At 38.5% G+C, this 18805-nt stretch overlaps 1 protein-coding gene across 2 annotated transcripts in view; it reads right to left on the bottom strand.

The window, feature by feature from the left end:
• The window catches only part of Hdx (highly divergent homeobox), a 170565-nt gene that overhangs the window by 47112 nt on the left and 104648 nt on the right, over nt 1–18805 (bottom strand). For both annotated transcript variants that reach the window (XM_060374777.1, XM_060374776.1), the window contains one exon: nt 10006–10152. In XM_060374777.1, coding sequence (XP_060230760.1) covers nt 10006–10152 — 147 coding nt within the window. The remainder of the gene's footprint in view (nt 1–10005; nt 10153–18805) is intronic.

The raw sequence follows: 18805 nt of genomic DNA, 5'->3' as shown, positions 1-18805 counted from the left end.
GTGTTTACCTCAGTGCCGACTGGCTTTTTAAATTAATGTCTATGATAGATAATAGAAGCCAGGCTTGGTGGCTTTTATCTATAATTCCAGCAATGAGGAGGCTAAGGGAAGAGGATTGCTTTGAGTTCAAAGTTAGTAACCTAAGGTACTTAGCCTAGACTAAAGAGAGTCTGTTTTAATAAACAAACCGAAAAAAAAGATAACGGAATTTACTATATAATTGAACATTTTTGGTCTGTTTAAAGACACTTCAAATGTAGTCATCCTCTTCTAAAACTAATTTTAGTCTTAAATTTTAAAGTGCACATTTATTATCCATGCAATTTATTTAAATTTCACAAAGTGTATTTTAAACATTCAATCATTTATTGTTTACACAAACATTTGGTCATAACTGAGTAATGTCCATCGTAACCCAAACACAGGTGGAAAAGGCAGGCATTATAACAGATGGGGGTATACTGATGGTTAATGAGTACTTGTAGCACCCCCAATCAGTATTTCCATATAATTCTCTATAGCTTTGTAAAATATCCCCCCCCCCCTTATGGCTAACTTAACCTCAGAGACATTTAAGTACCTGAAAATTCCTTAAGAAAGCTGCAATTGTTATATGGCACAGAATTCTGGCACGAGAGGTGTTCCATGCACACATGTTAAATGAATAAGTTAATAAACAATAGACACTAATCTAAACATAGTATTTTACATTAAAGTAGCATATGCATTTAACTAAAAAATCACATGAAGAGTGTGCCAAGTTTTCTTCCCAGACTTCTTACAAGTAGAGTAACTCTCTCATATCTGTGCTTTTGCTGTTTACAGTTTTAGTTACCAGTAATCAGCTGTAGTCTGGGAATAGAAAGAATAGAAACATTTGCCTTGATTTTCATTAGTGAGACCACAGTCACATGGCTTTTATCACAGTGTAGAGCTATACTTGTTTTAGTTTGTTATCAGTCATTGTCACTAATATCTTGTACCTAATGTAGAAACTAAACATTATCATAGGCTAAAAGCAATATACAAAGGGTTTCAGCTGCAGAAATGCACTGAAGGACATGGAATGTTTTCGTGAATCAAGGAGGTAACTTAATGTGACATAACAAGGAAAACAAATCTAAAATGTCAAAATTGTATCATAAGTAATAGTTGGCTAGACATCTAGAGGCAAAGCTCATTTTAGTAATCAGTAACATGAAGGTCCTCTGTACTTAACAACATATAAGTAGTTTCTTCTGAAATCTCAAGAAGATATTTTGATGACAAAAATTCTTCCTCAGAGCAATTTATCAAATATTACAGGAAAGGTCCTTTAAAAACCCATCATCTCGTCAGACTTCCCTCCTGCTGTTAGCAGGCTGGCATGCTAGAAGCTCCATAGAAGGAATAGGATAGTAGATTGTTCCCCATGTCTTCACTATTAGAAGTTTTCACTAACTTTAAGTAAAAATAAAATATTAATTCATCACTGTCTTACGTACTGTGAGTTTCTGCAGGTATAGTAGATTATGCACGTAGTAATAGCTGATGAAATACTTCATATCAATAGCACTGGCTCTAAAAATAAAATACTAAGAACATGAATCTAAAACCCATTGAGAGAATCCTAGTCATGGCTCCAATAGCAATATCACCTTGCATTTCAGAAGTGTACATTTCTGAAAATAATCTGTCCTTATCTCTTTATTTTAAGGTATAGGGCTCCCAGAAAGTCCCTAAAGCACAAAGTACTTATTAATTGCAATGGAAGATTAAACACAAAATTTGAAAAAAAACATTAAAACTCTACAAAAAAGTTAGAAGATAAATTTGCAGATACCTTACTGAAGTTAGAGTAAAAGAAAAACAGTTCAATAGAGGAACTGTAAACTTTATTTTTAACCTTACTTTTAATCAGAAGTAGGAGAAGACAGGGAACAGGATAGGAGCCTTCCACAGAGGGCCTCTGAAAGACTGTACCCAGCAGTGTATCAGAGCAGATGCTGAGAGTCATTGCCAAAGTTTGGACAGAGTGCAGGGAATCTTATGGAAGAAGGGGCAGATAGAAAGACCTGGAGGAGAAGGAGACAGGAACTCCACAAGGAGACCAATAGAGGAAAAAAAATTCTGGGTCCAGGGGTCCTGCAGAGACTGATGAATCAGCCTAGGACCATGTATGGAGAGGACCTAGACACCCTGCTCAGATGTAGCCCATGGGCAACTCAGTCTCCATGTGGGTTCCCTAGTAAGGGGAGCAGGGGCAGTCATTGGCATGAACTCAGTTGACTGTTCTTTTATCACCTTCACCTGGTGAGATGGTCTTAACTAGACCACAGAGAAAGAGAATCCAGACAGTCCTGATTAGACCCTATAGGCTAAGGTCAGATAGGGGAGGAAGACCTTCCCCAACAGTATACTAGGGGAGGGACACAGGGTAGGAAAAGAAAGGGAGGGTGAGACCAGGAAAAGATGAGGGAGGGGCTACAGCAGTATACAAAGTAAATAAATAATAATACTAATAATAACATATTAATAACAATAAAGAAAAAATAAGGATTACAAAGAGATGGTTGTAGCCCTGATAAAGAAAGTAATTCAGATGGGAGTGAGTGAGACATAAAATTCAGGAAAAATATCTTTAAGTATGTCTATCCTGTACTATATGACTAAACCCATTTATAAGTGAGTACATACCATGTGGGTCTGGGTTATCTCACTCAGGATGATCTTTTCTAGTTCCATCCATTTGCCTGAAAATTTTATGATTTCCTTGTATTATTATTATTATTATTATTGTTTACAATTTTTGTATCCCAGTTGTAGCCTATCCCTTACATCCTCCATGCCCCAACCTCCCTCCTTCTTCCTCCCCTATCCCTCCTCCCTAGTCTACTGATAGGGGAAGTCCTCCACCCCTACACTCTGATCCTAGCCTATCAGGTCCCATCAGTACTGCCTGGATCCTCTTCTCTGTGGGCTGGCTAGGTCGCCTCAACAGGGACAAGTAATCAAGGAGCAGAGAACTGAGTTCATGTCAGAGACTGACACCTCCTCTTACTAGGGAACCCACATGGAGACTGAGCTGGGGTCTTTGTGTGATGCATCAGTCCTTACAGTTCCCCATGGTCCCTGCTTTTTTTTTTTTTTTTTTTTTTTGACTTTTCTGGTCTCTTTGTGTGGCTCCTATCCCCTCCGCATCCCCTTCTTTTGTAAGAATCCTTGCTCTTTGTCCAAAGTTTGGCTATGAGTCTGATTTCCTTGCTTTTAATGGCTGAGTAGTATTCCATTGTGTAAATGTACCACAATTTCTTTATTCATTCTTCACTTGTGTGACATCTAGGTTGTTTCCAGTTTCTGGCTATTACAAATAAAGCCACTATGAACATGGTTGAGCAAATGTCCTTGTATGGTAGAGAAATTTTCTGGTGTATGCCCAGTAGTAGTATATCTGGGTCTTGAGGAGGGCTATTCTCAGTTTTCTGAGAAAGTGCCAGATTAATTTCCAAAGTGTACGAGTTTGCACTACCAACAATAAAGGAGGAGGGTTCCGCTTTCTCCACATCCTCCACAGAATGTGTTGTCACTTGAGCTTTTTATCTTAGCCAGTAATAAGGAGGACCCAAAGAAGGACACATAAATCTCACTCAGAAGGGGAAGCAGAACAGACAGAGGTTCTAGTGGTTGAAGAGTGGGAACAAGGTAGAAGAGCAAACACAGAGAGAAATAAGGGTGGAAATTAGACTTGGGGAGAGTAGGGAGGGAGGGCTGAAGGCCTGCAGAGGAAAGAGAAATGGTGGATAGGGGAATGTCTGGGACAAGCTGTAGACCTACAGGTTTCTGAGAGGATATGAGGGAGACTCTACCTAAGACTCCTAGGAGCAGGGGCCATGTGGACTGACAAGGATACGCTTTGTCTAGACAAGACTCCTAGTGGACAGAGGAGATCACCAACCTACGCACAGAAACCTCAACCCAAAACTTACCCTACCTACAAGACTTGCAGGGACAAGGATAGAATAGATAGAGCAGAGATTGAGGGAATGTCCAACCAATCCTGGGCCCAACATTGAGACTGACCCCATGGAGGAAAGCTAACCCCTAACACTATTAATGATACTCTGATATGCTTGCAAATAGGAGCCTACCTGAGTTGTCCTTTTATAGGCTCCACCCAGCAACGGTGAAACAGATACTGAGACTCACAGCCAAACATTGGGCGAAGCGTAAGTAGTCTACTGGAAAAGAAGGGGGAAGGATAAATGAACCTAGAGGTGACAAGAGCTCCAAAAGAGAGCCATCAGAGCCAATCAACCAGGTCCCACATTGGTCTAAGGCACTAACCAATGACAATGCATGGTCTAGACCTCAGTCCTCTACTTATAGCTGATGGGCATCTTAGGCTTCATGTGGGCCCACTAGTTAGGAGAGTTGGGGATATCTCTGACATGGACAATGTTATCTCCTTTTTGATCACTTTCCTACCAGGCCACAGGGGAAGAAGATGAAGTCAGTCCTCATGTAAAGAGATGAGCCTGGGTGTCTAGATAGGGCAGTTCTCCTATTCTGAGGAATAAGGAAAGGGGGATGCAGGAGGGAGGATCCTACAAGTGAGGTGTAAATTGAACTAATTAATAAAAAATGAAAAACATCTCTAAGATGACAAAACTGTTTTACTGCCAAATGTGAAGAAAAATTAGTATCAAATACTTAGCAAACATATAAACATCAAAAAACACAACCTAAGGAAGATACTGCAGTAGCATACACTAATAGTGCCATCATTTGGAAAGCTAAGGCTTCCACAAATTCAAAGCCAGCCAAGGCTACATGATGAATATCATATAGCCAGAGATACATAGAGAGACTATGTTTCAAAAACCAAAGGCAAACAATAGTAAATTGTAAGTGCCACGGGAATAAAGTATATAACACTTAAAGGAGAACGGTATTCCACCACATAATTCAGAGGTGTCAATTACTTGTATAATAACATGTCAATATTTTGCAAATTTGTTTGAATATTCTAGCAGGAGAGTGACAGTGCTTCTATACCTTTCACAGAAGAATGGTCCACTCTGTTGAGAATGGTTACTACTTGGGGTTATATATGCCACCATTATGGATCTTGAAGTGTTACACCACACAAGCAGGAAAAAAGATGGAATATATTAGTATCTCTAGGGCTTCCCTAGCATTTTTATAATAGCTGTGGACAGCATATCAACTGAAGAGAATTGTAAAAGTTTGTCTAGGCCACTGTTATTTTGAGTGTTTCTGTAATTCACAACTAATTCTAATAAATGTAGGACATAATTCATAGATGAAAGTAAGTATCAAAGGCATCATCTAATGGAGTGAAAAATGTATGGCTCCAGATATTGGAAATGTAAGAGAAGAGTAGGGAACATTTTTAAAAACAAATTCTACAGAACCTACTATGTGTATAATGTAACTTTAAAAATTATTTAGCTGTTATATATAAATAACTTAAAGGAAGTTAAGGCAATTGGGCTGACAGTCCTCCCCACAAGAACGATAGCCTAACAAAATCCCTAGTACCATGCACAAAAAAACTTCCTTTTGAATAGTTCGTCAGAGTAGTCCAAGTAACTGCCAAAACAATATAGGTCATTGAGAATAGCACTTCGTTTCCTCTCAGGGTTTGAAGGTGGAACCCTGTTGCTGAAGACATCACACACTTAGGGCACAGGACTCAGATAATTTGAGCTGGATATGACTTGAAAGCCTCTTTCTTGTAGTTTTCATTGTTACAGAACATCATGTACAAACTCCCCTTCCAAGGGAGGGAAAGAGTTAGACAGTCCCTACCTGCCTCTATCAGCTGTGAACCATAATAATTACCATGATTGCAAGATATGCATAAAGGTGCAATAAATGGCCTTCATATGTCAATTGCAACAGCTGTCTAATTGGACATAAGGCCCATTCAACAGGAGAGAAATCATGCCTGGTATTGGAAACATATCAAGCTTCCCAGGGCTAGTGAAGTCATGGACCTTAGAAAATAATTTATTTCTGCCACTTTGGTAAGGCAGCATAATTCTTTACTATATTTTAAAATGTATTCTTATACTCAGAGATAAGTGAAGCTATCAAAGAAGCTCCTCTTCACAGCCAATGGAGACCATCACAGGAAACCACAACTGGACACAATCAGAGATTAAAAAGCAAACAAACAAACAAACAAACAAACAAACAAAAAACTGTAGGGAGCTCAGCCCCAGAAGAAACATTTGCAGCACTTTTCTATATCTGTCTCGGGGAATATCATGGAAAGGAGGGCAAAAAGATTGTAAGAGCCAGAATAGCAGAAAGTGTGTGGTGAAACAATGTACCCATGAAATGGCTACATTAAAAAGACTGTAACAATGGTAACATCAATGGGTATATTATCATGAGATGCAAAAATTTTGTGGGCTTCCACCCCTAGACAGAGAACTATAGGCAACCACTGACTCTAGAGAGAAGGTGAATTAGCCTCTCCTAGGGATAACCGCACCACCCCCTGACTATTGGCTGTGTAATGCAGAATAATCAGCTCTGAAGTCATATATAGAAACAACAATGGCCCCCCTCTCTGTGTGTGTGTATGTATGTATGTGTGTGTAACAAGATACTAAAGAATTGGAGAGAGCGTGGCAGGGTAACTGAGATGGGCAGGAAGGAGGGAAAGGAGGGGGAAGTGAGATAATTGTATTTTAATTAAAATTTAAAATATTTAAAAATATTTAGTTGTCTTATTTATTATTTGTGTATATACAATATATATATGTATGGTGTGTATGTGTGTGTTTGTGTGTGTTCATGCTCAGATACACCCATGGCACAGTGTGCGTGTGATAATCAGAAGACAATTTTCAGGTACTAGCTAGTTCTCCTCTTCTACCATGTAAATAAGGCTCAAATTTAGGACAGAGCATCCACTTTAACTCAAGAAAGTATCTTTGATTATTAAAAATAAAATTGAAAAGGGCAAAAACATAAGCTTGACTATTCCCTATATGTGGTGTTCACTTAGGTTCTCCATGCAACAGTTACACATTAATAATGTCTCCAGTCTTTTCTTGTTGTTGTTATCATTTCTCTTGCTTTACTCAAAATTCCTTTAGAACAGGATATGTCTGGTGCATTTCTTTCTCGTTATAAATATACGCTCTCCCATAGCAGCACACTCAGCACACACGATATTAAAACTGTTTTTACATCTGGGTAAAAACAAGAAAAAGCAAAGCTCTGACTAGGATAGTAAATGTTTTTAAGAAAACTTTGCCTTTTGTCTTCTCTTTGATTGAAAAAACATGTTACTTCATCTGAAGAGATTTATGCTTTATCATTTGTTCTTTAATAGTACTTCCCTCTGGATAGTCTGAGATGACCCTGAAGTATGGCTGAAGCCATGTAATAACTTTTCACAGAGCCAAGTGTTATTTTTTGTTCGTACCTCTGAGGTGAATAGACATAGATACCCAGCAAAATTTTTTTTAAAAAAAGAGGTATGTCTTAAAGAAATTTTATGAAATATTTACAATACCACAATTATCTAAACCTCATATAAATATATTTCAAATAGAATATAAACTACTGTCCCCATAATTGGTTTGTCATTTATTATAAGTTATAATAATAAATGAAATATATTTCAGATAATTTTGTTCTTTTAAAAAATAGTATTAGTAACACGTTTTTCCTGCACTCGCTTTGTAGACTAGGCTGGACTTGAACTCACAAAGACCTGCCTGCTTCTGCCTCCTGGAGTGGTGGGATTACAGGAAGGCCCCACCACACCTGGCTTTAGTAACACTTTTAAAACAGTATAAAAAAGAATGCTTGTTATAGCATACAATTGACTAATAGATCACGTTAAATTAAGATTTTTTAAAGATATTAATAGGGATGAACATCAATCACAAGTTAAATAACTATTAAATCACACCAAAAAGAAACCCTATACCCATTAACAGTTATTACCTTTATCTCTCTACTCCTAGCCCTTGTCAAGCCCAACTTATATAGTAACTCTACAGAGTATCTATTCTGTATATTTCACATAAATTTAACCATGCACTATGTGACATTTGTCATTAGACCCTTATTGAAGCAAGAAGCATGTATCAGTATCACTTTTCTTTATATGGAACTATAACATTTTATTATATGAGCATAGCATATTTTACTTATCTATTCATTTGGAGAACATTTACATTGCTTGCACTTGGGGCTACTATGGATAATGTTGTCAGACATTTCTGTGACTGAGGTTTTTGTTTGTTTGTTTGTTTGTTTGTTTTTGAGGGGGGATATCCATGCTTTATTTAAGTATAAAGTCAAAAGTAGAGTTGCTGACTTATGTGTTTTTTGTTTTTGAGATTTTTCTTACTATTATCATTTATTACAATTTATTCAATTTGTATCTTGGTTATAGCCCCTCCCTCATCTCCTCTCAATTCTACCCTCCCTCCCTCTTCTCTCTCTAAGCTCTGTCTACCTAGTCCACTGATGGGGAAGGTCCTCCTCCCCTTCCATCTGACCCTAGCCTATAAGGTCTCATCAGGACTGGTTGCATTGTTTTCCTCTATGGCCTGCACACAGTTACTAGCAGGAGTGGGTGGAAAGTCCTGAGCATCTGCAAACTCAGTAACAGGCATGTGTGTGAAGGGCAGAGAGCCTGTGAACTCACTGGTAGGTATGTGTGCGAAGTCAGAGTGCCTGAGAACTAGCTCACGGTAGTGTGTAGGGAGGGCAGAGGGCCTGCAAAACTCAGAGGGCCCAGGTACTCACTTGCAGGAATTTGTGGTAATCTCAGAGAGGCCAGTTTTCTACTCTCAGATTTGGGTCTCCTCAAACAGGAGACCCTTTAGAGTAAGAAGGTGCCCTGTACTTCAGGTTATGTACTTCTTGCTGATGCTGCCTTGCAAAGTTGCATCCAAAATTTCATGGGGTTGATAGTTTGCCACTCTCAGACCACCCCTGCTCCCCAACATCCACGGTGGTGGGGTGCGGGGAGGGCTGATTCCAATCTGTCCCAGCTCACAAGTTGTCCCTTCTCAGAAGCCTCAACATCGCGATGCAGTGACTTCAGCTGCCTATCAACTCACCAGTTTTGGTGTTTCAGATCTTCTGCCCTTCAAGTAAAGGTGCACACTGTTAGCTGCCATCTTGGAAAGTCCGTGTTGCTGACTTATAAGATAAACTATTTTAAACTTTTGAGGACTGTCTTCTGAAGTAGAAATGTAAACATTTAACATTCCCATCAGCAGCACATAGGGTTTCAGTTTCTCCATGTCCTGACCTATTTGTAATTATCTATACTTCTAATTATACCCATCATGTTGGTTGTTACTATTTCACTAGGTTTGGATCTCCCTTTCTATAATTATGTATATATAATGTGAAATGTTTTTACTGGTTTCTTGGGCAGTTTATATTTTGGAGAAATGTTTATATATAACCTTTGCTATTTAAAAATGTTTTATCTACCTTTTTGTCATTCAGTTGAGCTATTTACACCCTCTGGACATAATTTCCTTATCATAATTTGAAAACAATGTCTTCCATTATGCAGGTCTTTTCACTTCATTAATGACATTGTTTACAGTACCTCATGTTGCTACTTCTCAAACTTTTGGGTATGTTGCTCAACAACTAAAGCATGAAAATTACTGAACATGGGTGAGCAGTGCAGCCATGGTAGAGATTATGGCTTGGGACTTGCGCAGCAAAAAGAGGAGCTACTGAAACAACTGGACAATCTGAAGGTGGAGCTGTCTCAGCTTCAAGTCGCCAAGGTGACAGGAGGTTCATAATCCATCACCTGAGGTGTCCTCACTGTCATTAAGCAGACTAAAATAGAAAACTTCAGGGAATTCTAAAGGGCAAGAAGTACAAGCCTCTGGACCTGTGAGACGTCTAGTAGGACCCACGAACCCTAGAGCTATGTGCTGCTGGCTCACCAAGCATGAAGAGAAGCAAAAAAAAAAAAAGAAAATACTGAACACGTCTTACCCGAACTATTTCACAGTCGACATTTAATTCAGTTGCAACAGCTTCAATCTTCTCTCTACATACAGAGCCTAGGCTGGTCATACCATTATCCCAGTACTTCTTAAGGGTAGCCAAGTCTTGGTCACTGAACTGAGTGCGGTCCTGTAGCTAGAAAATACATTTAAAATTTAGTACAATCAAAGGAAGTGATGTTATTGAGAAGGTAAACAGGGTGAGAAGTTCAATATATAACATTGTGACAGTGATCCTGGGCTTCTTCCTTCAGCTAACAAGCCATAATTCTTCTCACCTGTAAAATTAGCATATTTAAAAGGAGTACAGGAGTCAGGAGCTCAAAATGACTGCCTACAAAACGAAATAAACAGGGTGGCTTTTCTAGACCTCCGAAAGCAATAGATTTGCAACAAAGAACACATATCAGTCCCAGAAAGGGTGGGATTCCTACACTCTACAATGTTTCTTTTCTCTTTCAAAATGGTGGGTCTTTAAGATCCTATATTCTTCTGTCTTAATGTAAATTAAAACAAACAACAAGAACAAAAACCTGCCTCAGAGAAAACCTGGGACCCAGGTATCATTGTTTCCAGAACAGGATCAATTGGCCTGTCTCACATTTACAACTGTGTATGTTTTACCCTTTATCTCCTTGCTTTCTATAAAATATGAGATGCCTACAGGAGTAGTAGGGAGGAAATTAGACACCCCCCACTTTGGCCAAATTATAGATAAATACATTTGCTTTTACTAATTTCTGTTTCTTAAATATCTAAAATAAAGAGAAACTGAGACTATGAGTTTATTAACCTGAGTGTCCAGCAAAAATTACAGATAAGCAATTTTACAAGTTTTCCCTGTTTCCTCATGAATACGTACATTTTTGTTGTTTTAAATTTCCATAAAAAGTGTTCTAGGATGAAAGGAGTAGAATTGTTTTTAAGTGACAGCAATCTAATGTTCTTCATTATGCAAACATGCTCATTTTAGCAAAGAGATAAACAGAAGATAATTTAAATTAACAATCTGGAATAACACTTAACATTTTAACTTTTACCTATAATGCATACATTCCCTCTCATATATTACAAAAACATCAGTAAAATAAGAATAGGGGCCAAGGATTACACAGTTCACTCACTAAAGTACTGGGGTATGAGGTTGCTGCAGTATAGTTAGTTCATCCAAGTACAACATGACTTTTTTTTTTTTTTTTTTTTTTTTTACCAACACAGAGCAGATTTAATCCTGAACCCCACATCAGGCAAGGAAATAAAACAATATACTAATAGTCAGAGCTCTGGTAATAGAAATGAAGCTGCCAATCCTCTTTAGTAGGGCAGACTGAAGGGTAAAGGACCTTCAGCTGGGAATATAACAAGTACCCCCTCCTTCCTCCTCACTGCAGGTGGCCTTCAGAAGTGCTAACGTGTATCTCAGGTTAATTGAATGCACTGTTCTATGAGGCAGCTCAGTGAGGTTGGTCCTATATATCCTGGGATGGGCCTTTTATATGAGTCATCCTTGCTCCAGTAAGTAAACCCAATAAACCCACTGGTTCCACAGGCTGGATTTGAATGGAATCTTTCCTTTGGTCTGTCTTTGTTGATTTATCTGGAATGAATAGACATTTGTTCAAGTCTCCACAGGAAAAGCCATGCAACAGAGGCTCTTCTGCTGCCTTTTGCCTAAGATGAAGTTTATTTAGTTCTACAATAAGACAACACTTCAAATACTTGCTACTCAACTATGCTTTTTTCTTTTTTTTTAGTTAATTACACTTTATTCACTTTGTATCCCCTCATAAGCCCCTCCCTCCTCCCCTCTCGATCCCACACTCGCTCCCCCTTCTTCACGCATGCCCCTCCCCAAGTCCACTGATAGGGGAGGTCCTCCTCTCCTTCCCTCTGATCTTAGTCTATCAGATCTCATCAGGAGTGGATGCATTGTCACCTTCTGTGGCCTGGTAAGGCTGCTCCCTGCTCAGGGGGAGGTGATCAAAGAGCAGGCCAATCAGATTATGTCAGAGGCAGTCACTCTTCCCATTACTATGGAACCCACTTGGACACTGAACTGTCATGTGCCACACTTGTGCAGGAGTTCAATAAGAGCTGGAGAGGACAGGACCCCACAAGGAGAGCAACAGAACCAGAAAATTTGAAAACAGGGAACTTCCCAGAGACTCATACTCCAACCAAGGACTATTCATTGAGATGGCCTAGAACCCCTCAACTATGCCTTTTAAATTTTCATTTCTAACTGAAATTTAACATGAGGGCCACCTAAGTCAGTGGGAAGTAAAACATATACAACAAGGGCTGAGGAAGTGGTAGGAAAACCACTTGCTTTGTATGCATGAGGACCTCAGTTCAAATCACCAGCTTCCCCATAAAAGTAGTGAGTGCTAGCTGTGTTTGTAATCCCAGCACTGGGGAGTGGAGATTATTGGATTTCTGATGTTTACCAGCCAGCCAATCAAGGGAAATGAAATTTTCAAGTGGAATGAGACTTTGCTCTCTCTGTCACCATCTTTGTCTCCACCTCTGACTCTGTTTCTCTCCTCCCCATGTGTGTGTGTGCGTATGTGTTTATATATGGGTATGTGTGTGTATTAATAAATTCAATAACAAGGGGATGGAAAGATGGCTCAGCAGGTAAAAGGATACACTGTTCTTTCAAGGATCTAAATTTTATTTTTATTATTAGTTACATTTTGCTAACTCTGTATCCCAGCTGTATCCAGCTCCCTCATTCCTTCCCAATCCCACCCTCCCTCCCTCATCTCCTCCCTGCCCCTTTCCAAGTCCACTGATAGGGGAGGACCTCCTCCCTTTCATCTGACCCTGTTTTATCAGGTCTCTTCACGACTGGCTGCAAAGTCCTCTTCTGCGGCCTAGCAGGACTGCTCCTCCCTTGGGGAGGTGGGGAGGTCAAAGTGCCTGCCATTGAGTTCCTGTCAGAAATAGTCCCTGTTCCCCTTAATAAGGAAAAACCAATTGGTTACTGAGATACCATACACTACATCCAAGCAGAGGTTCTAGGTTATATAGAAACAGTCTCATATAAGACCCTTGTGCCCAGATATATTTGGTCCTTGTGGAGCTCCTGTCCTCTCCAATTCATACTAACTCCCCCTTCTTCCATATCATTCCCTGCACCCTGCTGAAGGTTTGGTTATGAGTCTTAGTATCTGTTTTGATACACTTCTAGGTAAAGTCTTTCAGGGGCCCTCTGTGGTAGGCTCCTGTCCTGTTACTTGTTTTCTCCTACATACAATGTCCATCCCATTTGTCTTTCTAAGTGAGGATTGATCATCTTACCCCGGGTCCTCTTTCTTGTTTATCTTCTTTAGGTGTATATATTTCAGTATGTTTATCCTATCTTATAAGTTTATATAAGTGAGTATATACCATGTGTGTTTTTCTTCTTCTGGGATACCTCACTCAGAATGATCTTTTCTAGATCCCACCATGTGCCTGCAACTTTCATGATTTGCTTGTTTTTAATTGCTGAGCAATACTCCATTCTGTAAATGCACCACAATTTCTGTATCCATTCCTCCATTGATGGACAACTGGATTGTTTCCAGGTTCTGGCTATTATGAGTAAAGCTGCTACAAACATGGTTGAGCAAATGTACTTGTTGTGTACTTGAGCATATTTTGGATATATGCTTAGGAGTGGCATAGCTGGATTTTGAGGAAGCGCTATTCCTAGTTGTCTGAGAAAATGCCAGATTGATTTCCAAAGTGGTTGTACAAGATTACATCTCCACCAGCAGTGGAGGAGAATGGACCTTTCTCTACAACCTCTCCAGCATGGATTGTCATTTGAATTTTTGATGTTAGCCATTCTGATGGTGTAAGGTGAAATCTCAGGGTCGTTTTGATTTGCATCTCTTTGATGGCTAAAGATGTTGAGCATCTCTTTAAGTGTTTCTCTCCCATTATGTATTCCTTTACAGAGAATTCTCTATTTAGCTCCATACCCCATTTTTTAAATTTTTATTTATTTTTATTTTTCTTATTATTTACATTTTGCTAACTCTGTATCCCAGCTGTATCCAGCTCCCTCATTCCCTCCCAATCCCACCCTCCCTCCCTCATCTCCTCCCTGCCCCTTTCCAAGTCCACTGATAGGGGAGGACCTCCTCCCCTTTCATCTGACCCTCTTTTATCAGGTCTCTTCAGGAGTGGCTGCAAAGTCCTCCTCTGTGGCCTAACAGAACTGCTCCTCCCTTGGGGGGTGGGGAGGTCAAAGAGCCAGCCATTGAGATCTGGTTAGAAATAGTCCTTTTTCCCCTTACTATGGGAAACCAATTGGTTACTGAGCTACCATGGGCTACATCTGAGCAGAGGTTCTAGGTTATATCCATACATGATCCTTGGTTGAGTGTCAGTCTCAGAATAAGACCCCTGTGCCCAGATATATTTGGTCCTTGTGGAGCTCCTGTCCTTTCCACATCATACTAACTCCCCTTCTTTCATATGATTCCCTGTACTCTGTTGAAGGTTTGGTTATGAGTCATAGTATCTGCTTTGAAACACTGCTAGGTAGAGTCTTTCGGATGCCTTTTGCGGTAGACTCCTGTCATATGTTCAATGCACATCCCATTTGTCTTTCTAAATGAGGATTGATCATCTTAACCTGTGTCTGCTTTCTTGATTATCTTTTTTAGGTGTAGATTTCATTATGTTTATCATATCTTATAGGTCTATATAAGTGAGTATATACCGTGTTTGTCTTTCTCCTTCTGGGATACTTCACTCAGAATGATCTTTTCCAGATCTCACCATTTGCCTGCAAATTTCATGATTTCCTCCTTTTTGATTCCTGAGTAGTAGTATTCCATTGTGTAAAAATACCACAATTTCTGTATCCATTACTCCGTTGATGGACAATTGGGTTGTTTCAAGGTTCTGACTATTACAAATAGAGCTGCTATAAACATGGTTGAAAAAATGTCCTTGTTGTGTACTTGAGCAAATTTTGGGTATATACTTAGCAGTGGTATAGCTGGGTCTTGAGGAAGTACTATTCCTAATTGTCTGAGAAAGCGTCAGATAGACTTCAAAAGTGGTTGTACCAGTTTATATTCCCACCAGCAGTGGAGGAAGGTTCCTCTTTCTCCACAACCTCTCCAGCATGTGTTGTCAATTGAGTTTTTCATCTTGGCCATTCTGATGGGTGTACGGTGAAATCTCAGGGTTGTTTTGATTTGCATTTCACTAATGGCTAATGATGTTGAGCATTTATTTAAGTGATTCTCTGCCGTTCTATATTCCTCTATCGAGAATTCTCTGTTTAGCTCTGTTCCCCATTTTTTAATTGGATTACTTGGTTTGTTGCTTTTCAGCTTCTTTAGTTCTTTGTATATACTGGATATTAGCCCTCTGTCAGATAAAGGGTTGGTGAAGATTCTTTCCCAATCTGTAGGCAGTGGTTTTGTTTTGATGACGGTGTCCTTTGCTTTACAGAAGCTTTTCAGTTTCATGAGGTCCCATTTATTGATTGTTGCTCTTAGAGCCTGTGCTGTTGGTGTTCTGTTCAGGAAGTTGTCTCCTGTGTCAATGAGTTCTAGGCTCTTCCCCACTTTTTCTTCTAACAGATTTAGAGTATCTGGTTTTATGTTGAGGTCTTTGATCCACTTGGACTTTAGTTTTGTGCAGGGTGATAAATATGGATCTATTTTCATTTTTCTGCATGTAGACATCCAGTTAGACCAGCACCATTTGTTGAAGATGCTGTCTTTTTTCCATTGAATGGTTTTGGCTTCTTTGTCAAAAATCGAGTATTCATAGGTGTGTGGCTTTTTTCTGGCGTACCCCATTTTTTAATTGGAGTATTTGATTTATTACTTTTTAACTTCTTTAGTTCTTTATATATTCTGGATATCAGCCCTCTGTCAGATGTAGGGTTGGTGAAGATTCAAGGATCCAAATTTGATTCCCAGCACTGATGTTGGATGGCTCACAACTACCCATAACTATAGTTCTAACAGATCTGACCCCTATTGTGGTGTCCACAGGCAACTGCAAAAATGTGGTGCACAAACATACATTCAGGCACAAACACATACACATAATTAAAAATAAAACTTAAAATTGTGGCAGCTCAGTCTTCATGTGTGCCTGAGTAAGGGGAGCAGGGGCTGCCTCTGTCATGAACTCAGTTGCCTCCTCTTTGATCACTTGTCTCTGGCAATGTGTCCTTTCCAGGCAACAGAGGAAAGTGATCCAGACAGACTTGATAAGCTTTAGTGAGATGGCAGAGAAAGAGAACTTCCCCACTCAGTGGACCAGGCAAGGGGATACTAGAGAAGAGAAAAGGAGGGTGGGACCGGGAGGCATTGAGTGAGAGGGATAGTGAATAAGTTGCAAAAAAAAAAAAATCAACCTTAAAAATGAATTAGTTCAATCTGTTTCTTCTTACTTAAGCAACCAAGTAAAATTAATTTTAAGTACTATTTTTAAATCATATGTTTTCAATGAGTGAATGTAAACATGTCCTTTAAGATTTTTTCTGATCAAAAGGTATAACTTTTTTTTTTTGCAACATAAAAAAAAAATCACATCAGGTGTTCATTCTACATTGGTTGCACAACAGTTGGGGAGTTAAAATTCTAAAAATCAAGAATAAAATCAATTGTAGAAAATTCTAGGAAGACTCAAATAATTCATCAAAACTGCCATCGTGAATATTCCCATGAATTTCCGCTGCACCAAATTCTACAGTGCAAGTTAACTTACATGACTGTCGGAATGAAAGGAGTAATGAACAGAACACTGAACACACTCAGCCAATTAATTTGTAATTCATTTAGAGGACATCCAAAGCTGATTCAGTCTTTAAATTGAACTAAATAAAACCTGATTTGATTTGCTAGAAATGTGCTGGGGTCTCAGCATTAGCAATGCTAAAGGCGACCTATTATGACAATGCTTATTAAGTAGAAGCTTAGGAAAGAAGCATAGTTATTTTTAAAGCTCCTAAGAGCATATTTTAACTAAGAAAATAAATAAGGTAATAAAAATCAATTAGTATTAAAATTGCAAAGGCCTATTTAAAGAAGGAATAGAGTGAGTGGATATTTAAAGGATAAAGTGAATTCTCCCCTAAGGAAGTCTGAAATTGAAGTCAATTTTTTCTTTCTATTGGGCTCTCAGGTCAACTTTGTTTCATCAGACATACTGAAGTCCCAAGTTCTGGCTTAGGTAAAGGACACTGGTAATAATTTTCTTGATTTTCTGTAAAGAGTAGCATTCCAAAAGCCCAGGGCTTTCTATATAAATAAAAATAAAAGCACTGTCAGTGAGCTATCCTTCAGCAAGCCCCTAGTATGAAATACAATCTAATAAAAACAGAAGAGTATAAAATCAATTACTGTTTCTCCTTTTTTCACCTGAAAAACAACACCAAATCACTAACAGTAGATTATAGTAACATTCTGGGACTAAAATGCATATATAGAGCTAGGCTCAATCGCTTATGAAATAACTCCATCATTACAGAAGCTGAGGCAGGAGAATCACTGGATTCTAGCCTGAACTGCACAGCAAGCACTAAGATAGATACAGGCTATGTCTAAGATTCTCCCTTTGCTTCCTACCATATATACATATAATGTATACATATATATGTGTGTGTGTGTGTGCAATTATATGTTTATTAGTATATATAAATATACATATATATTCCTTTCTGAAAACTTATAAGTGTAACACCAAAATACAACACTAGTGGTAATTTCATATATATTCCCAACTAGATCACATGATACTATAATTTTAAACTTTTCTAATTTCCTTTATCAACATTTGCAGAAACACACACTATAACTCAGGGTAGCCTGAAACTCCCAATCCTCCTTCCTCAGTTTCCTGAGTCCTGAGATTATAGGTATGAGCCATTATAACTGGCACATCTGACTCTAAAAAAAAAAAAACAAAACATTCATGTGAGTAAAATTGTGTCACTCTGGTCTTTTCACTTAGTATGATAATTTTTGTCACTATTCATACAGTTATAAACGGCAATGTTAACTTTTTATATGGGGTAAATAATATTCTATTCTACAAACATACACCTACATATAATATAATGAAATATTACGTGCATATAAGTAGAACTACCACATTTTTAATTTATTCATTCCTTGATAGAATTTAAGTTATTACCAAATTTTGGCTACTTAAAAAAATGCTGCAGTGAATATAGAAGGGCAGATATATCCCTTGGAGACTTTGCTTTTAAATCTCTTAAAATATGTTTTTGTTGTTGCTATTGCTGCTGTTATTTTTGTTATGTGTAGGTACCCACAGAATCTAGAGGAGTTGTACCCCATAGAGCTGGAGTTACAGATGTAAATCAAGGGTGCTAAGAACTAAACTTGGGTCCTCTAAAAGACCAGCAAGCACTCTTGGCTGTTGAGCCATCTTTTTAGGACCAACTTTCAAATATTTTGATTGTATATTCAAAACTGGATCATATGATAGTTAAATTACATATCTTATACATGTAAATATACAGTAAATAAATTGTATACAAGTTAAATTAGATTTGCAATGTGTGATGGGAAATTCCCAGCAGTATGTTTTGATTTTTTTATTATTTCCTCTTTGTATTCTTGGGAAGAGATTCTTAATTACTACCACTGATTCAGGAGAATGGCTAAAGTCATAGCTAGCTTATTTCCCTTAGCATAATGCACTTCAGTCCTAATCCATGTTGTAGAGTGTGTCAGAATTTCCTTCTTTTGTAGGAAATTCTCCAGTGCGTGGTTATCTACTTTTTGTTTATCTATTCA

This window comes from Meriones unguiculatus, chromosome X (assembly GCF_030254825.1).
Source record: "Meriones unguiculatus strain TT.TT164.6M chromosome X, Bangor_MerUng_6.1, whole genome shotgun sequence".
NCBI classification, from domain to species: Eukaryota; Metazoa; Chordata; class Mammalia; order Rodentia; family Muridae; genus Meriones; species Meriones unguiculatus.
Note: the sequence above shows the minus strand (reverse complement) of the source record. Positions and strands in the feature narration are given on the sequence as shown.